The sequence below is a fragment of the Vollenhovia emeryi genome, unplaced genomic scaffold, assembly GCF_000949405.1.
Source record: "Vollenhovia emeryi isolate VEMERY1.0 unplaced genomic scaffold, V.emery_V1.0 DF939145.1, whole genome shotgun sequence".
Lineage (NCBI taxonomy): Eukaryota > Metazoa > Arthropoda > Insecta > Hymenoptera > Formicidae > Vollenhovia > Vollenhovia emeryi.
This window is the reverse complement of record NW_011967221.1, coordinates 301,454-323,531: the sequence shown is the minus strand read 5'-3', so window position 1 is coordinate 323,531 and position 22,078 is coordinate 301,454. Positions and strand designations below refer to the sequence as shown.

General features: G+C 40.1%; 1 protein-coding gene across 6 annotated transcripts in view; it reads left to right on the top strand.

The window, feature by feature from the left end:
- Positions 1-22,078, top strand: part of LOC105566294 (protein vein) — a 462,793-nt gene that overhangs the window by 329,747 nt on the left and 110,968 nt on the right. Inside the window, exon 3 of one of the 6 annotated variants that reach the window (XM_012020191.1) lies at positions 14,674-15,953. The exons of the other annotated variants lie outside the window; for them this stretch is intronic. Coding sequence (XP_011875581.1) covers positions 14,674-14,782 — 109 coding nt within the window. The 3' untranslated portion in view covers positions 14,783-15,953. Of the gene's footprint in view, positions 1-14,673; positions 15,954-22,078 lie in introns of those variants that run through there. 6 annotated transcript variants of the gene reach the window in all.

Sequence of the window (22,078 nt, the reverse complement as noted above, 5' to 3'; positions counted from 1 at the left end):
CGTAAAATCGAACGTGTTCCCGCTATTTAATACGAGTCATACGCTCCGTGGATCTCCTTTCTCGCCCCGCTCGCGCCACCGTCGTCGGCCAGCTCCGCTCGCATAACCGACGACGTAAAACTGTCATCCGCCGCTTAAGCTTGTCTAGACTGGGCGGCGTGTATTTTATAGATGATGGTCCCGCCGGGCACGGAAATATATTCCAGGGCCTTTGTGTCCACGCGATACATCGGTAAATCTCTTTCGCTTGCTCGCGTTCTCTTTCTGTCTTTCGCTCTTTCTTCCCTCTGATAGCCCCCGCGCATCGCTTCGCGTCGTTTCGTTTCGCAACAATTGCCGAGCGAGTGGGAGAAATATTGAAATTTCGGGTGACGAACGCCGGTACTTGGCTCGAAAATAAACCCGTAATCTTGTCAAATCACCGACGCGATATATAAAACAAAGTGGATATACGAGTGCGACGTTCAACTCAAAAGATACGAGCTTTCTATTCATTTGGTTTCGAAAATAAAATAAGGATGAGATAAATCCCATATGTTCCCGTTTTCGAAATACTATCTGGAAAAGATATACTTCCCGTGGGAAATCGAATTTCTATATGTAGCAACTGTCATATTTTTATTTCCTGAAACTCACGTAGAAATATGAATACTTATCTCATATTCCGTACGTTCAGCAGTAAGTGGAAAAATTGAGAGAAATTATTTCACAAAATAAACCAAGTTAAAATTATGTTCACTATCTGCATAAACATATTTTAAATTAAAAGCTCTAAAGAAAAATGTCTATTTTCCAAAAAATATCTTCACAAATTTTTACCAATATTATTCCCTAACAATAAGATGTAGAGAGAGTAATAAGTGGAAAAGAAATTACATAAATTAGCTAAGCTTTATAAACTTGCATAAAATACAATATATATTGATATATCAAGGCAATTTAAATAAACTTATCGCGAATGTTCTGGAGAGATAACAATCGCAACTGTGCGAACAAGGCCAATAAGATCTCCTCTGTATGCCTGAATATGATGCTTCGAATGCACCCAAGGATCCAAGGAAAACGGAACCCCAAGGATCCGACGGCGTCCTTACGCGAGAGCTTAATGATTTCCATGAAATTAACCCCGAGGCATTGGGAGATCGTAATATTGTTACCTTCAAATCGAATCCTGGATCGCGTCAGATCGCATTCAACTTACGAAACCGAATCGAAACCTCTCGAGGACACTGGCTTTCGCGAGGCTTATAATTCGCTTTAGCCATTGAGAGAGCAGCTTTGATGTCGCATGTAATAGAGTTTTACGTTCGCAGTAAAGAACGGAAAGAAAACTTTGTGCTATCGCGCGAGGGGAAGGGAGATAAAAAATCAGAGGCGTCCGAAGAGTGCGTTCGGAAGCGGGCGAGGAAAAAACGCGGACTCCTTTGCGAGGTCCTTCGGCGTAACTTTTCACGTTCCTTTGAGTTTTTAATCTGTCTTTTACATCGCGTCTCGTAATTAGTTTGAAAGCCTGCTCGATGAAAATTTCGACAGGAAAGGGAGTTCGACTCGAGTTAAATGTTGAATCGATTTAGGCAACGGATATCAGGAAAAAGATATAAACAGAACCCAAATTGAATAGGAAAAATCGGAAAAGTGAACTTGACTGAAATTTATAACTTTAGAGAAGAATTGTATACTGAGGAGAGATTCAACGTTGGCATTGGTGTACAAAAATTCAGCAGTGGACTGAAAAAAGTAAGCAGTTGCCTGTAACATTTGACGGCATTGTCGTCAGTGATCAGTGGGGCAGTGGTGTAAATAATGACTGGTGACAGTGGCAATGTAACAAGTATTGCATAGCATTGCTAAAGCAGTTTCCGCATGCTAACCGGCAGAATTGCCTCGGCAGTAGTGTACAGCAATGGTATACAAAGTATTGGGTTGCGAATTCCCTTCCTTCATTATATAAAATGTAATTATATATTATATATAGTAAAATCCCTAATGAAAAAGTCATTTTGACCGAGAAGTGCGCTCTTGGTCGCGCGGTATTGTTGCCGCTTTTCCGCGATGCCGATTGGTTGGTTGGCTGTTTCGAAATTGCCTTTTTCTATAAATGTAGCCTTTTTTTAAGCATAGTAACAACCTTCATGGCAACTGATATTGATCGACCACTTTGACAGCTGCAACACTTTGAAGTTACAATATGTTGCGAAATTTTACTTGAATTATTTTTAAGATGTGTTAAGCTCATGCGTTTGTTATTCGTCAAGAGAAGATACTAATGCAATGCGTAGAGAAGCGGGGAAACGTATAGCGACGATGTTATTAAAATTTATGCGATAAGCAAAATTCATAAAAAGGGCGACATTCATAGGAACAATTTTACCACTTGCCATTTCGCCGTGCCTGAGCATGCGAAATCTCAGGCATCAATTGTGAAATATAATCGCTTATTATTTAAAAAGTACTAGAAATGACAAAATGCGCGCTTCGCGCGCGCAGTTTGTGGTCGAGCATTATATATTTTTAAGAATCACATATATATAATGTATATATAATATACGTGCAAAGAAGCAATTGTATGCGCAATGTCAATTTAAAATAAAAAGTAATTTATCACTCACTGATACGATTTGCAACAGCAGAGTTGTACATCGCTAATTATGTATGTTAAACGGTAAGAATACAAATAGGTACATATATGATTATTATACACTAGTTATGTAAAATCGAAATTATTGTATTAAATATACTTTCTATTTTATATTAAAAAGATAGGTATTTATTAAAATATTATAATTATATGGAATACTGAAAGTCTTCCCTTTAAATATAAACTCACAAAATTTTGTACGTATGGTTTTGTCTCTAACACTTATTCGAATCCTCGTTCGAATCATTTGAATAAATAAAATAAAAGCACAGAACAGATGCTTCATTTTGCACAAGTAGCAAATAACAAAAATGTAAGACACTTACCTTACGATTTCTCCGTCGTTGCCCGATACCTCCAAGACCTCCTCCTCTTAGATTTCCTTGTTGCACTAACACAACACTCACTCGCGAAAATCATCGATCGCGCGAAATTTCGGGCACTCCCGGAAGAATAAGATAATGGATAAATCACTTTTGAATTGGCGATATAAAACGCAACGCGAAGATGGAACAGATTACACGAAATCGATAGATAATTAAAAGCGCGGTGCGTAAACGAGATGTAACCGCGACAAAGGACCACGGTTTACGTTCATATTTTAGATGAGTCTCGTGAAATATCTATGTATACGTTGATAAAGAGCCGTCGCCTCAACATGCAATTCGTTTCTCATTACAAGTTGTAGAAACTTAATAATTAATCGAGGAACGTTACTTGTCACTGATAAAGGTGTGCAAATCAATAGCGTTTTATCCTTACATTTATCGCGATCGAGTTTTGGAAACCGATAACGCAAAAGTAATAACACGCACGGAGCGACTCTCGCTACAGCCTGCCGGCGCGACGTTCGGCGAGCGAATGATAACCTTCAGGTACACGATGGCACGCAAAAACATCGTACGTCACCGCGCCGAGTGGAAAAACAACAAAAAAACGTAGAGAATTCGTTGGCTTGCCTACGCAATGGAAAATTCCGTACTTAATATATTATTGTACATTACTTTGTTCCGTGACTGTTGCTACGTTTTGCGTATTATTTCGCGGACTTATTGGTATTGATTAAATTAACGATTAATTCTGTTCAATCGAGAAAATGTTTCGAAACAAAAATCGTTGTTACTTAAATTCTAATTACTAAGATTAGAGATTTTATCTCAATAGTTGGTGTATACAAATGTATATTTGTATACACACAAATGTATATAGAATATAGAAAATAAATTTTTTAAAATAAATTTAAAAATTTATATTTCTTTTTATATAATTATTTGTTATACATATATGTACAGGAGAAAAAGTAAAGACCGTAAAAGCGCGCGCGTTAGAGCGCGCTGTGTGTGCTAGTATGTATAAATTATATATGTAAAATAAGCAACGTTCCTTCCAAATTTTCTTTTGCACTTCCTTTATGTCTGTTTCAACGGAATGCATTTTAGCTTGTAGAGGTCTGTGTCCACGATGCTAGAACTTGGTCCAAGTCCTAGTTCCGAGAAATGTGTAGCCAATCAACTTGCAGCTTTTATAGAATAGCTGCAAGTTGATTGGCTACGCATTTCTCGAAACTAAACTTGGACCAAGTCATCGTGGACACAGGCTTTAAGCCATTATCTAGAAATACTAGCGTAGAGCGTAGGATGGCAAGCTTATAATATTTTCCGGTCCATTAAAGCATAACGATCGAGATGTGTAGCTATGAAGTTAACATAACGAGCAAATTCGCGCTATAACAATATGAAATTATTAGCATTATGTAACTTTCGTAAGATCAGACACGGGCAGAGCCGTACGATACAATTACCTAACGCCAAATTGATATCTGCAGGCGTGGTGGCTGTATCAAAGGGCGTGATCAGTTGGGTAATCGTTTAGTTAGAATTAGAGCGTCGACGACGGCGGCGGAATTGTGGCGGGATCGTAGCGTCGATGTAACCAGACGTTTATGGGGGAAGCCCCCGCGCATTGGGGGGTGGCAATATTCGCGGATAATTGTTATTAGTAATTAATCGCGCCCACGCCCGATACACAACGACAAAGTTCGCCGCGATGCATGATACGCGAAGACGCGGCCGCACGTTCATCTTCTGATCGATACGCATGCGGTCCGTACTCGATAATTATTCCGGGATTATCTCGCGCGTGTTCTGTCGGCCGCGTTTATTATCCGACCGCAGTAGTTATCTCGCTAATTTGTCATCCCTAAGCACTGTTGAGGCACAGCGTAAGCCCGAAAGTAATCGGGCGATATCAGCGAACGAGACATTCGTTACTTCCTCAATGGGACTGTGAACAAAAGTCAGGCAGGCCGAAAGAACGATTGTTCGTCCAAAGACGGTGTCCATTTTGGTAAATTTCTCGAATCAAAAACTTGTAAATCTTCTGCAAAGCATAATTACAAAGGGGAAATTAACAGTGAATTTATAACCAACCTTTGTTCTTATGAATTTGTATCTATAAAATATAATTGAAAAGATGTTAAGTTGAGTGTGAACAAGATATGATCGTTTATAGTATTATATAACTTGAAATATGTCTGATCCAACGTGGATATATTCTACTTCGGAGGAAATGTTATAGGCTAGATGTGCATCATGTAAAAAATGTATTCCATAAAAATAAAAATCATCATAAATCTCTGACGCCTCGTTCGAAACTTTTTGTTTTATTAAAATATTTTCGAAAATTTTCTTATAGTAACCGAGAAGCAGTACTTTAGTACTGCTCAGAGAGCTTTAAAGAAACCGTAGAAAGCTTTTCGACATTGCGAACTCTACGCGGACGAAATGTACCGGATAGAAGTCTCCGAAGGAAACATATAGTGTCCGGAATGGCATCGAGCATTTTAAACAACGTCAGTCGGGGCGAATGAACGATTGGGAAGGAGACAATCGAGTCTGTTCTGTATCACGTTTCCGTTCTTTCCACGCGGTATCGAACAATATTTGAGGAGGAACAGTCGCGAGTGTGGAGATCGAAGTAACTGAGGAATAAAAGGGACGACCTGAACGATGACGAAACTGCTGCTGGTATCGTTACTGAAATCTACGTTGACGCGGACAAGGAGCGAGAGGGTTGTTTGAGGAAGCGCCTTCGAATCGGCGATGTCGCACGTTGATTGCGGACGAAAGAGAGCGCGAGGAAAGAGTAAAACGGGAGGTCCTTTTCTACCCGCGGACGGAATCGACTCGGAGAAGAGGACGAGGACTCGTTTCTGTCCAAGGACCCTCGACTGACTTCATCGAGATAGCGAAGTACCGTTACGCGGTAATGGCGCGAACGGAAAAGAGATTTCCCTAGGTGCGAGTAGTCGCCGTCGGGCATTGAATACCGAGACTGTGAGACTCGCGGATATATACCAGGTGTCCTATCGCGGATTAAACGCGTAAATGGCACCGGTAGATAATCGTGATATGGAACGGAGGAGAGGTGCTTTCTACCGAAGATGTATGACTTATTCAATTAACGTTTCCTACGAATTGCGGGCAAGAATACGGTAATCGTGAATATTAGACTATTTCGATCGTTAAATTAATTTGAAGAGTCGTGTGACGACAGATGGTGAAATAAAGTTGTGAGAGATAACTTATGCATATTAGACAAATGAGAACTAAGTAAATTAATAATAATTTAGTAAGCGATGTGTAATTAAATATTTTTAATCTTTAAAATCAGAGATTAGGTTTTAATTTATATTTCTTCTTATAGCGAGTTATGTTGTAGCAATATAATAAAATGTAGAACGAATTTACATATATTTATCTCTCCTTTATTCTCAATTGTCGTGAAAATTAAAATAAATAAATTCACAAAAAGAAATTCATCAAGCATCGCAGTCAATCTATGGTTAATTTTTAATTTCGTGAAATAAGATTTTACCATACAATTTTGTTTGATTAATTTATTTCCTACGGGATTTTATTGAAGAGTTTTATCGGAAAAAATTTTATATCAATCACATCTTTCCACATGAAATCCACAAGTTAAATACGTATAATATTTTATCTCATAATAATAGTAGCAATATAATAATTTGTAGCAACGCTGAGGGCAAATGTAATAATTAATGAATATTGAATAATTCTTTTTTTCTCGTATATCATTTTTTCTTTTCAACAAAACTAACATAGTTGATGGATCTGCATGTATACGCATTCTCTCAAGTTAAATATTATTTATTAAAATGATAAATTATATCGTAGACAAATATTTTTTTAAAGCAGTTAATTAGACGTCACTTATATTTGTGTGAAATTCGAGCAACAAATATAACGAAAAATGTCATGTAATTCACGGCCTTGAAATTCGATGCCTCTAACTAACTTGCCATTTTCTCGTTAACGACCAGCGTATTGGTATCGGGTTTCCGTTAGCACTATACCGATCCAATGTCGTTGTTTGACGCGTTGCAGGCTGCTGCGTGATTGCGTGATTGCAAAACATACTTGTTGTCTTCTTTCTCTACCTCTCTCTTTTCTACCGTCTCGAGTACGTATCATCATTTAAACCCGTCGGTTTGAGAACAATGTAAGTTGGTAATTTTCGGCACCGTAGTTAGTTAATGTAATGCCTGTGTCAGAAACATATTTGTTTGCGTAGTTTGCGCAGCTACAATCTGCGTGAAAATGATATAAATTCATATAACGTCTGACACGTTAGACAAATATCACGCCATTTTTAGGTGAAATTGAAATTTTTAGCAAGGCATTTCACCTGACAACAATTTAAATTCACGGATTTATAGCGCTTTTCAAACTGAGCGATTCATTAGCTTTGACGTTCGTCAATCGGATAACGCAGCTGCATGTATGAAAATTTTAATGAGCCAATTTTAATTATTTTCCCCTGCCTTCTCTTCCTCTTTACTTGGACTCCCATGGTGGTTAAACGGGATTTATCGACAGCTATCAAAGTTCCACGAAGTCGCGAAGCAATCCAATTTATAAGTTGTCAATGGCCGATAAATAACTCACGACAGGAAACTGAATTAAGGCGAGCAGGCTTTCAAAGCAACTTTGAAATTAAATCGATTAATAATTTCTAAATAAAGATATGACAACTATAAGCAGTAAAGAATATTATAATTCCCTCCTGTCAAATTTCTGCGTGGAAATGGTTGAAAAGGTCTTATCAAAACTTGATTTGAGATAAATCGATAAATAACTGCGCATTAAACAATTAGCTGTTCGACTAGGTATTCTAATATCGTTACAATATTGGCAGTAATTTTAATTATAGCGCTCTCCATTTTGACTTGTGCCAATATATCGGGCAGCAGCGATTTATAACTCTGCGAAAACGATATCGTTCGTTTAAGCCGGTATATTCATTCCATTCTAAATCACCGATTTCCTGTAAAATGTATGCCAGTGCGATAATCTCGTATTTGATCGCAACGTTATACATGCCGTGGGCGTGGGTCCATACGTTGCACCACGTGGCTACGATAAGGCGAGCATAAAGACCGTCTTTAGGTACGATTAGGTGGTAAAGGAGACTGCAATGGCGAACGGCTCTGACCGCCGTTGCAGATTATCGAACAGGCTTCGCTTCGGTCACCGACGAGAAACAACGTATTTATAATTCAATAATTCTCTCCTCTATATCCGATAGAACCATAATGCATAATGGACCGCGTGAAACAATTACGAATGTCGCGGAGAAAATGAACGAATTTTATTCAAATTGGTTTTAAGAATGCAACACACACGCTGTTGAATAATCCCCTTAGCTTGGTCGAGACAAAACGCAGTAAACCGCAGTAACGCGTGTAAGTAAAATTAATTCGTTCTTATGACCACATGATGAATAAAATATTAGTCATATGTATACATATATATGTATGAAGACTATGTATGTGCACGAGTCATAAATTTGTAAAAGCCATTAACCGAGCAAAATATCCTTTGCTATAATTTCCACGAAAATACACGCGAAGCATCTGGGAATTTACATCACGCGCGTACTGCGATAAAAAGAATAATTCTGTATTAAATTCTGCGAAAAGGCATTTATAAGCGGATTTTACAGAATGGAGAAACAAGGTTGTTATAGCACCTATCGCGTCGTCATGCCGCGGCAATTATTATCGTCGATTCCAGCGATAATCGGCAAGGGAGAAAGGAGGGGGGATACCTTCGGAGAAGACAAATCGCTCGCAATCCGCGCCGCGAAAAATCGATGCTGCCGATACGATCTCGCCTCTATATACGCTTAAGTGAATAAATCACTCGCCACGACTGCCCACCTCCCGGCGATCTGCACGTCGTGGAAGTACGTCCTCGTATTTTCCGTGTTTCCACTCACAAATCTCTTCCACTTCCATTCACGTTCCTGCTATCCCTCCCCAAAACGGAAGCAGCTCGGAAGAACTTATTCCTCCGCTATGCCTGCCCCTTTCCTACTCCTACATTTCGTCCTTACATCGAGCTATGCACGTACCCGGGTTTCCTTGCCGACTTCCGCTGGTTAATCGCAACGAGCACCGGCCGAGGAAAGATTGCCGGTAATAAAATGTTAATGGGTTAACGCGAATCCAACCAGCGGCCGAGACTTCGGATAACAGACTTGGAGAATAGCGCGTCACCGTAACATTCAAATGCCTCGAGCTACGTGATTGAAGGAAACTGCATAAACTTTTGATATGACTATATAAACGCACAAACTAAAACAAACAGCCATCTTGGGAAAAATTAATAAACTATATAATAATATAATATAATAATAAATGTAAAACTCACGTGAGCGAAAATTGAAAAAAATATCAAAAGAATGTAACGTACACGAGGATTTACATTATCGATATCGTACGACGGAAGTATTGTATTACGGAATATCCGCACTTTTGTGCAGACAAAGCGCGTAATTGTCGCGGTAATTGATATTCAAGCTGTAATCACGATGTATACGAAATTCATTAAATCGTAAGCAACGATATAAATCTGTTGGCAAAATAATGCGGTCATCGTGTAGCGTCTCTCGCTACGGGATTCTCACGTTGATAAATTTTACATTTTCACATCTCTGATGCTCATTAGCACATTTGACGCGGTCGACACTTCAACTTTTAATTACAATTACGTAGACGAGGTTTGTGTCGGAATAAAGAGCTTTTCACTCGCGTTTACTCGGCAACGATGTGTACGAGCATAGTGCCACTGCTGTCTGCTCGAGATCCCGCACAAAGCTTTGCATTGAAATATAAAACAATTCATGCATAATCATTCGCGTTGCGATGAATAATAATGACCGACAGCGAGACGTGTCTATCTGCCGTTAATTAATTTCATACGCATCAATTATTTTCTTATTTCATACAGTAATGTACATCGCGTTGCGCCTTCTGAATTGAATAGCCACACGATCGTCACAAAGACAGTGTTGCGAAGAATTTTACAAAAATCTGACAGCACCTTAAAAATCGTAAATGCATCGCGATATCTCTCGGTAAACACAGTTTGCGCTCGTTATTCCGTGATGCCTTTACGATCTAGGCGACAGCTGCCGGGGCCAAAATAAATGCTCGCTGCCTTCATTCTGGCCAAGCCACGGCGCCAATATTTGCTGACAAACATAGGGCTAGTGACGTGCAACGCGGCCCGGAATTTGCCGAACAAGGAAATTGAAATGCTACGAGAGAGACAGTAGGAGAGTGCCATAGCGAAACGTACATCCGCTCGTTTCGCAGTCGATTCGAAATCACGTAGACCGCGCAGATGCCGGACCGTTTGTCGTTAAATGCGACTGTGTGTAACGAGTAAAGCCGTTTGCGCGAAACTGAAAACCATGCTTTTCACAGCCACTCGTTTATCATATCTCTGTACCGAGAAGCGAGAAATCGTACGGAAGATGTCACCATTTCGTTGCAAAAATATGTATACATCATTTTAATATTGAAATTAATGCCATCGTCTATCTCTTCTAATTAATTTCGTTTTATTATATCTTTTAAATATTTTTATTTTATTAATATTTTCATTGCGACAATTACAAGCTCGGGTTATTCTATATTTGATCGTCTCTATTATGTTATTAAAAACTGTGTAACATCTTTAGGTGTCACGATATGTCCGTATAACTCGTTTCAACAAATCGTATTAAAGATCTGCCTGATTCAACGCGGATATGTTCTACTGCCTTAACTTCATTACAAAATTATATTTTTACATGTACACATGTATGTATGTATGCGCGCGCACAATGTAATACATAATGTGTGTTAAATAACATATCTGAAATTAAAGATGTAACAAAAATTATTGCAAATCCTGGAAACTCATTAAGCATCGCAAAATATCTCAATACTTTTATCATGTAGCATCGTACATTACAAGATTAAAGTGCAAGAGGAACAGTTTTGTATCTCACTCGGAGGATCAAAGAAACAACTTAGAAAATCTAAGTCATATGTATGTGACATTATTGTGACAGTATCATAACGCACGCGAACTTCTATCAAACGTCAATTTGCGTTCGCAAATGCGATGCAAGTCCCGTGTAGTGTCACGACGGACGAATCCGAAGATGATGAATAACGTTGACGTACCGGTCGTAGTGTAATGCGGCTCACGGAACAGCACGTTAGAATTCACGAGAAGCCCCAAAGGATTTCGACACAGAACGAGTCTGCAAGGTAAACGAGAAAAACGCGGAAAGCGTAAGAAAACGTCTAATCTCCCGAGTCCTTCGCGAGCTACTCTCCGTCCTCGCGGAAAATAGACACACAGGATACATTATTTGGATATTTAAATTGTAAATTTTCGAGAAAAATCTTTCGATTGTATATTCATATATAAATTTCTTTGATATAAACCTATATAAATGGCGCAGCGACTACATAATTTAATTTGCGAGAGATCCGTTGAAAGGTCATATCGAGTTTATAACGTGCAACCAAAGTGAATTATCTCGCTAAAATGCAGCTAAAATCCTCTAAAGCCGTTCTCGTGTTACGTCATCGAGCTACGCCACATAATGTGCATGGCCAAGCAACGCGGTTGCATCGCGGCATGGATAGAAGTTGCCCACGAGCTGCCAACTTTCCGCGAAACCTCGTTTTGCAGAAAAAGCCGGATAATCCTGCGTGCGGCTCGCAGGCTGCGCGATAATTTTCGCGAAATTTTTACGCGACAAATCGCGCTGGACCATCAGTGCACACTTGAGCTTTGATTTATGCCGCTTATTTACCAGCGATGCTGCACACCCAGTTTCTAAATCCGTGAAGGTGAAATTATACGAAATTTCGGAGAATTCGCTGTCCCGAATTTCAAAATTATTTATGGATGTGCTAAAAATGGCTATTAAAATTAACAATCTGTAACTAAGCTCTCTATACGTATACTAAAAGAATGTACAACAAAAAATAGACTTATAGCTTGGAATCATACAAATACCTACAGTAAAAGCTTTTTAATTGTTCAATTATTATAATTAATTTTATATAATTATTCAATTAAAATATCTGTTCGTTGATCACAAGTGAATCTTTCAAAGTTACGTCATTTTATTGTACAGCAATTTTTATAACGTTTTTGGCTCCATGATACCTTAATAAAAATTCTTTCCATCGGCTTCTCTTGCATATTATTAAATTTCTTCACATTTTTTAATGAAACCGATAATTCGCCTTATATACCTATATACCGGCCTGCTAAGTTGGATGACACAATCAATTTAATGTTTTAAAATACTGTACAGAATATGTGAAAATATTAAAAGAGCAGAAGATAAAAAGTTCTTTCGCGAGTTTTAGCGTGTTGGATAACGTAAAAAGTATTTTTCGTCGACGCGACAAGATAGCAACCGACACCCATACGGGCGAAGAATCGTTTTATACCGTCATGCTATTCCGTAGGAAATTTCACGCTTACGGTTCGAAGAGCTATCCGCGGTGCCAAAACTCGGACGAATGCTTCTGTGCGCTTATTCGTTGCAGACTGTTCAATGTCGTTGAATCACACGTTTCATTGCAACATCCGAGACATTCTCGCCGGCCGGCACATCACTGTGTGTTCACACAAACTGAGTTTTCGCGTGAATTTTATATTTACATCTTTTATCTTCGCTCTCTTTACAAACGAACAGGTATATTAAAAACACGCCGTTCATAATAAATCCCATCTTTCCGAAAAGAAAAAGAATAATGTGAGTCGTCACCGAATTAAAGGTGATAAATTAAATACATAGGTTTTTGTACAAATGTGTATTAGAAAATATTTTAAAACATGTACGTTTCGGTGTACGAATGTGGCCCTCTTCAACAATATATAGATGATTAAAAAACAAATTGGTCTAAACTTATTCTACAAAGCGATGAGTAATTATGAGCGAGAAATCGTCATGGCAGATTTATATTTAAAAGTAATAAATAGTGAAAAACTTATGGTGTAGGTACGTCAAACTACACGTTTCTAAATATTTTCTAATACACATTTATACAAAAACCTATGTCTTTAATTTATCACCTTCGATCCGGTGACGGCTTACATTGCCCACAAGTTTTCTTTCTTTTTTATTTTATTACCTTAACAACCATCATATTTTTCAATTTTATTTTGTTTTTATCGGAGTCTTATTTACAACTATCAAGAAAAACTGTTAAGGATATCTAATTCAATTAATGTTGGAACGTGTATGTACAGTCTAACTTAATATTTATTACTAGAGCTATAATTAAAACAAGGGGGGGGATTTTCACCGCGTCTCGAAATCTCTCTAATTAACGTAAAATATACGCATAATCGATATACATGGACCATAATAAACCGTGTTACCTTCCATGTTTTGGAACGATTACTTCGCGTGTAAATTTACCGCGCTAATTGCATGCGAATTCAACGGGTAACGTCCTGACAAAGATCCCAGTAATAGAGGCCCGTGAAAATAGGTCGAACGACCGTTTAGCACACCGAGCTCTATCCCTGTCCGTTAAATTATATGTTTTCCTGTGTCCGGCGCCGACGTCTACCGGATACGTAGCCGCATTTGCAGCAGTCTCGTCGTGTTCTCTTGTCTCTCTCTCTCTCTCCCTCTCCCTCTATCTGTTGGCCAACAGTCTCTCAAAAACGAACTCCTATTTTGCGTAAATCTGCATTCGCCGTGGCTCTCGGTTCACGCGTGCACGGGCTCACCGAGGCCGAGTTCCTCGCACCGACTTGGCAAATATAATTTATCGGAAAAACGTGAGAGAGAAGCGAGAGAAGAGAGGGATGGCGGGTGAGCGCATATGCAAATGTTGCCGTTCTTTTTGTCGACGGAAAACGCGGTCGCGAGATGCCAAGCTGCTCGAAAAGCGCAGCCTCGCCGCGGATACTATATGAATTTCGCGATAGTCTTGTGGATTTTAGGTATTCGCTATGGTCGGCAATTATTATAATAGATTACTTCTCTTCTGTAATAAAACTAAATCTAATAAATATTTTCAGATGTGAAAACAATATATTATATGTAAATACAAAATTATATAGAAAGAAAAAGAAGAACAGAAAAACACTACTATAATTCTTCTCAGAGTTAGAAAGAAAACATAAGAAGTATAAAACTTCTTCGTAAAACAAGACATCAAGAGATTGAATTGAAATTTTTTACGTACATATTTTGAGAACGCAGGAAAATATTTCTCTGTGCTAGTTTATCCAAAGTTGCGGGCGAAATTTTATACGGCCATAAAAATATGTTCTACCAAAGAGAAGCCAAAGAAGTAAATACAAATTGCTGGAAAGACCGAAGCCATTAACACGACGAATAAACGGTCGGGCTCGTCCAACCGCGAGGCCGTGGACGGCACCGATTATTTTTAAAGCCTTGCTTGCCGAACCGTGTGGGCGAAGCTCTCTTCGACGCCCTATTAAAAGCCATTCCCGTATTTTCGCGCCTCGATCGGCGTAATGCGCCGGCAGAAATCGCTTTATGGTTCTGTGAATCAGACACGCCGTGTGTGCAATGAAATTCCCGTCCGTTTCCGACCGCGCCGAGTGTGCGTTCCGGCTAACGTGCCGCACTAGATTTTTCATTATTTTGTTTTATTTTATTTTTTTCAGCCGTTTCTCGTGTCACCCCGTCATCTTGAAAATGCAATGGAGCCGACTAAAACACCGCTGTTGTAACAACAGCGGAACAAACCGTCGTATTAAACCGTGCATTCGCTGAAGCCGAGTAAGCCCGTGAAATAGGTGCAAATATTTCCTTCAGCAGCAGAAATTAATTAACTCCAATGGCACAATTGTCGGTTGCGCAGCTGCAAATTATTTAAACGACCCACTTGCATCTTTCCTTAACCGGTTTAGATTCTTGATCTCATTACGCAGGATGATTCATGGTTATTACTAGCATATACCTCTTCTAATTATTCATTATATTATACAAACAAGTAATTATTCTTGTGGTTTTTGTAACAAGCACTTGAAGAAATATTGCTTTCGCACACACACACACACACACATACACCACATACTCAAATCTTGTACTTGTACATAATTAACAATTTGATTCTACGCACATACATCGATTATTGTTACATATAATTGAAAGAGTAAATAACATTTCTGAACTCTATCCTTCTATGTTTAAAATATACATTTGCTCTATAATGTATATAATATAAATTATTTTGTTATAACTTGAATTTTAGTATAGTTTGAGTTCGTATTTATGAAAGAGTTTATTAGGAACATTTATTCTCCTTATCAGTAGGATAATACAAATGGCCGTCTATGTGCGTACCTGCGTGTGCGTGTGTGTGTGTGTGTGTGTGCGCGCATGATTTAACAGGGATATATTCTAGTCGTGTCAATATAGTACATTATTTATAATAACATATTAAAATTCATTGTGAATAAAATATATTTTTTTCTGCATTCGCACACAAATAAATCGATTGTATATCTGAAATCCGAAAAAATTGACGGATCGCAAATATTGTATTCCCCCTTCATTATCCCGCGCGAAAAAAAATGTACACTGTGCGTACAAGCACGCATCAGCGTGCATCCGACGACGACAAATTTGCGTCGTAAATACGAGCGTAAAATGAATGGAGGATATTTCCGCGGAAACCGGCTATCGTTGTAGCCGCTGCACGTGACGAATTATCATCTGGCTACGTGGATTATCGTCCCGGCACTCCGAAAACCCGGGGGCAGTGGTGTAATTACCTAAAACGGGCAGGGTGTAATTGGACAAAGGCAGCGTTGTGCCAATCTCGGCGACCGCGCGGCGCAATGTAAAATGGCAACAGAGGTACGTTCGGCGTGAAAAAGTTACTCCGACGCGCTACGCTCTGTGTACATGTAAGTGCTGCGAAAATACACGCGTGCTGCCGTTTTGCAGAGAGGCACGAACAAGCGTACAAGTACCACTCGTTCTCGTATTACGCTTCGAGTTTCGGTGTCTCTCTTCCCCTACCCCCTCCATTCTCTCTCTCTACGAAATTCGCGTTAGCGAAATTATCTTCCGTATCCTACTAACCCTGTATTGCATTACTTATCTCAATGCAAGTTCTAACGATGAAAAACAGTACAGGTGTTTCGTGAATTTTTATACTCGCAATGAGAATTAAGTGGCGACAAAAAAGAAAATAAATTCAACTTTACATTTAGCAATATTAGGCTCCCTTATTCGCGTAAAGACATTTTTCCGCGAAAAAGAGGCTGTAGTATTGTGTAATATATTTTACAATATTGTTTGCAATTCGAATTGAAACTTTGTGCGCCTGTTAGTACGGAGCTTTGCGAAATTCGCGATATGATAAATTCGCACGGGCCGAGTCGAGCAATGAGCGTGAGTAACTTTCGAGCGGAGTATTTTTTTTTAATGATACTTTAACAAACGGCAGCCGCGAGATCTCTCTTTAGAACAATGCTTATTAATTTAACACTTGGAATGCGCGAGGGCTCGGGGAAATTTGTAATGAACTCCGGAAACGAGGAAATTATATACTTCCGTTGTTAAGTATTAACGCGAGAATGGAAACGGAGTTCGCTTCTCTCCCGCAGGATACTTTTGATTATATGCGCGAATAAATCCGTAGCTTGGAACAGCACCCTCTACTCGTCCGTCCCGTTCTCCGCGCTCGATTACTTTCAGAAACTCATTGCATTGTTAATCGATCGTCAGCTCGCGACGAGTTTCTCCGCGTGTTGCGAGCTACTTGCAACATTTATAATACTCCCGAAATCCCCTAATGAGCACACTGCGCTTCCTCGCGCAAACTTGTTACGCGAGTAAAGATTTCAATTACATTGCAGATATCCGCGCTGCATGTTCAATCAATTATTACTTAAACTGATAATATTATCCATTTAAATAGTCGATAAGAATTCAATAAAATAAAAATTGTGTTTTCACAATAAACTTGAAACAAATTTCATCTTTTTTTTAGTAGCTTTTTGTCGCCATTGGTAATTAACCAAGGGGAATTTTTTTAAAACTCGACCAAACTGGCAAAAGTGATGATCTTTATTTTAATCAGGACGTGTCGACCCCTTTATCGGGTCCTTTTCAAGTACAATCTGGAAATATTACAAGTGCTCAAACCGCAATATATTAAAATATATTAAAAAAGAACTCTTTAGTATGTATATGGATGGAAAAAATACGTAAAGTTGACTGAACATTTTAATTTATTAAAATTTCATCTTTGGTAAAAAAACTTTGAAACTTGCCATTTTTACACCGCAAATACGCGGGCGTTTAACCGGACCAGTAACGAACAGTTACTATGCGTTTCTTAGAAAAGGAAGAGCGTCGGAGAGATAGAGAGAGATCCGCGCGACGAGAAAGAAAGATCGACCTTAACGACTAAACGAGCGTCGTGTACACGTACCAGAGTCTCATCCGCCGGCGAATGAGACAAACGTAGTTTTAGGATAATGGCCAGTGACTGGATGGCAAACTCCCGGGTAACTTCCGCTCGTGTCCTGGAAATCGGCCAAACGCGATTAAGTCGCAACTCCTGGCCACCGTGAGGGGCTAGTAAGAAAGAGTCAAGGGTGAGCGCGATCGAGAGGACTCCGAGAGAGGAACCGGTCCGATTTTTGTCCCTCTCTTCCATCGCCTCGAAATTGCAACGCTTCTTGGACGCGGTCCAAAGTCGCGCGCCGACCGCCGTATCGGTGAGTTTACCCCGACGAAAGCCTCCCATCGCGCCCGGGAAACGAGCCCGAAACCGCGAACGCGACGTTGAGGATGAGATGAGAGTGCCGCAGAGATGGATCGGAGAGTCGAGAGATCGACTGGCGATTTTCCACGGACGATCCGCAAGGGTCAAGAAGCAGCGACCAGTCAGTCTAACGTACTACCGCGCTACCCTCGGATAGGGGGATAAGATATTTATAAGCCTAGGAAGGAGACGTATAACTAGCGGGGATATCGATATCGGATATTTGCCAGGAGGACTCTTCTATCTTCGTGATTAAGCTCTCGACCGCGCGACTTCTTCCAACTCGATCGTGAGAAATGAACATTCCGTATTATGATGATTTTATATGTCGATTCAGCGTTTGATATTTTCAGACTTGAGAAACGTAAGGCAATATCACAATATCTACCAACCGATTGGTGCGTGCTTTCTCTTTCGGTTGACTAAATTTATATATACGCTACCAAGTTATTGTCGTAATACACGCTATTGATGAAAAATATCACAATTTGATGAAAATAATATATCGGTGAATAATTTAACGAAAAATCTGTCAAAATACCAAGTTTTCATACGCGAGGTAAATGCGAATTTACGTGGTACTGTTACACCCACGTCCGCGCCTTTATTCGAGAAAAGAATAATCACATTTATACGTTGCTGGGAAACGCGCGTACGGAGGGCTTCTGGTTAGACTCGGTCGGCCCCATCAGTTTTAATTAATTATTAATTTGCGAACAAAGCCACACTGATCTCCCCCGCAGCTATCTTTCCGTCCGCTGATGGGAGATGCCCTCTTTCTCTCAGTCGACTCCGCCGGCAAGAGATTCATCACGAATATTAGCCGCCATCTCGCCGCGCCTCGCGTCAGATAGAAATTTCTATTATGATCACGATTGTCGTTGGTCGCACACGCCAGAAACGGATATTTCTAATTAATCGCTCCTCTCTAATTGCCACTGGCGTAACGTGGTGTCCCTTTTTCCCTCAATTTCGGCCTCGGCCTCGCTTGTGAAACTTCCCTTCCGCCTCGCCGAGCTTTCGTTACACCCAACGCAACTTTATGGCGCAATGTTGGCCGTACCGCCAGTAACCGTCACGATGCGGGCTCAAATAAAGGGGCAACGCACACAGCGTGGTATACGACGTGTAAATTACAATGTAAAGTCTGCAATTCCCTGGACGGACGCGCTATTTAGTGGAAACTCTATAGAATGTCCCATCGGCATCGAATCAACTACTCACGGAACTCTCTGGCAAAATTCCGCCCTTCGACTCTTCCCAAACCATCATTTTCATGTATATTCAAATATCGATTACATTCAATATCAATGTGAAATCACCTAACTAAATTTTACCTTTACCTTATCTCTTTTAAACCTTTCGTTTTTCTCCTTGAGAAACTATCCATTAACTGTGCATAAGACTATAAACAAGTAATTACACCTTCACATCTACAAGTTAACTCTTCTTGTATAAGCTGATATGACAAGTTTCGTTTATCTTTATGTACAAGTAAAGAAATTTGTTAATATATAATTCTAATTACTGTATTGATAAGATAAGATCTTTGCTGTTCAGAGAACTAATTTTCATATTGTTGTCATATCTTATACACTGAAATGTAACGAAAATCTGACAGCGTAAGATAAGTCTAGTTACTTTCTAACACATTAGCTCGTTAGACGAAAGATCGTCAGAATTTTCCATTAGTGTCGTCGTGTCAAATAAGATATTGCGAAGCCATGATTTTTAAAGAGGATTTCTTCAAAACTTCCACTCTACTAAAAGGAAAACATTGTCGGTGGTTCTCGAAAGGCGGATCACAATAGAGAAAAAAGTATCGCGCGGACGTCGACGTGATCGATTGATCTAGCTTGCGGCTCGTAGAAGTGAATCGACGGCTGCGAGGAAGCGGAGGAGACGTCTAGGAGGTGACGGCACCGGAACGGCGATATAAATTTACCGCGGCGTGAGGTTCTTACTCACGCATTTCTAAGCGATGTCTCGCTAGGTGCTGCCCAACCCGCCCTCTTCGTTCCTCCTCATGCGTCTGTATTTATTTAGATTCGCGGCAAGGTCCACCGACTCGCCCGCCTCGGATGACTCACCGCGCACGATGAGTCAGACAGAGATATACAGGGACTGGGAAACAGAGCAAGGTAGAGCCGAAATGATAGGTGAAAGAGGGAAGCAAGAAGAGAAGAAGTAGAAGAAGGAGAAGGAGGAGAAGAAGAAGAAGAAGAAGAAGCTCATCCTCGACAAAAGCTCGCTAGAAGACGAGACCACGTTCTTGTATCGTCCTCCCTTCGTCGCCATTCTGATTCGGCACGCTTGCCAAAACCCTGCTTAGATTTAAATCGGTCCCGTTTGGAAAAGTACCTACTCTGCCCTGCGAATTCTCCAAAAATATTTCACCGATCGCGGGGAATATTTCTCGAGGGTTACATCGATTTTACACCGATACTTCTTTCTCGTAAGACTTGCCAACGAATACCATTGCAGAAATTGCATTGCGAATCAATACAAGATTTTTCTACCACGATTCCATTGCGTTACGTATTAAACCAACATTAAAGAAGAACAGTAAAATAAAAAGGTGAAATGTAAGGGCAGAAAAAGGAAGTAAGGAAAATTATGATAAAACAAAAATAATAAACAAAAATCAATACAGATAATCTAATAATTAATCTCTCTCTCAATTAAAATTAGATATAACATCTATATTTTTCATAGGAGAATCATATATTTCGTGATATATTTCGCGTCTCTCCAAAACAGCTGCGTATAACAGTCAATTGCGTACAGAGTATTCGATCAAAGAGGTATTGGAAGAAGGAAGGAAGAGGCGTCGCGCGCTATGCTCCTGTTCCACCTACTTCCTTCATGCTTACACTGCCGATATCCTTCGAGGAAATCTCTGCAAAAATATTCCGATAATTTTATCCGGAACAGTAAAGTTACTCCCTTTCATCGACCGCGTTTCGAGGAGCTGACGCTTCGAGGGAAGACGCCCTTTGCAATACCCTGAAGCGGAGGGAACTTCGAGTGGGCCCTTTGGTAGGAATACTGTCAAAGGGCATGTGACGCCTTTGATTTTGAAAACGTTCGAGAGGGCCGCTCAACAGTCGACAACTCCGAAGCTACGGAGAGAGAGAGAGAGAATTTCAAAAACTGCTTTGTAACGCGATATCGTTGCTAGTAAAATGTTGGGCGCAAGGTGTGCCTTTTAGGAAAATTGGACCGCAGCGTGGCGGCCCGCAACGCGCCCGCGTTTTATGCAAACTGACATGTCGTCTATTAAGGATTTAATCGGGGTTTGATATTCTACTTACTATGATCTTGGAACGTTTAAAAGATACCGACGTTTAATTAACAGTTAAAGTATATGAATATGGAAATGTAATATTCCTCAAAATAATTATACACTCGTTTCTTTAAATAATCATCTTTGTACAAATAATGTGTATAATTAATATTTCGAAAGTTTTCTTCATAACATGGAAAACAGAATCAAAAGACAGTAGTTAAATGTTCCAAAGAGTTAAGCTCCGATAAAATACCCACGAGAACGAGAGTCAGAGGACGAGCCATAATTTCTCGGCGAAGAGCAGCGCGGGAATGCATCTTATCCATCGGTTTAACGTCACTACGGGACGCGTGCCTCGCAGAAATTTTTCCTCAAGGCGGGAGAAGACAGCGGAAGTGGGTACGAGTTCCCCAAAGGCAGAAGGCGTAGCGAGAGCGGAAGTTCGGAGCGAAGATGAACGTCAGATGGGGATAAGAAGGACCGGTCGCGACGAGGTAGTTCCGGGGTGCAAGACGGGGTACATAGTTCTTGACGAATCAGGGCGTAACCACGATATACATCACGGTCGTACGAGTTAAGACTTTCACGAACGCGGAGGGAGCGGTGTACCTTCTTGGAAGTGCCTCGACAGTTAAGGTTGGAGGTCGACCGACAGCGGGAGGGGAAGCGATAAAGGGTGAAAGAGGTGGAGGTGAACGTAGTATGGGGACACTTGAAAGCTCTCCAGAGGACTTCACCGTCGAGCACTTCATCCTCGCTAAGAACCATACCGGATTCCCTGTCGGTTTTTTTTTTATGCCGAACCCTAACGGCACCCCTCGGATTCTTGTTCCGATAGATCGGACAACGTGCCATGCCGCCATTTGACAACTGTGCGACTCCACGACATTCGCGGACATTTCACGAGAGAATGGTGAGATTACGACATCGGAGATTGGGCAAATTTTTTATATAAAGCGTAAAAAATATTTGCGTACTTTCATCTGTACAGAAAATT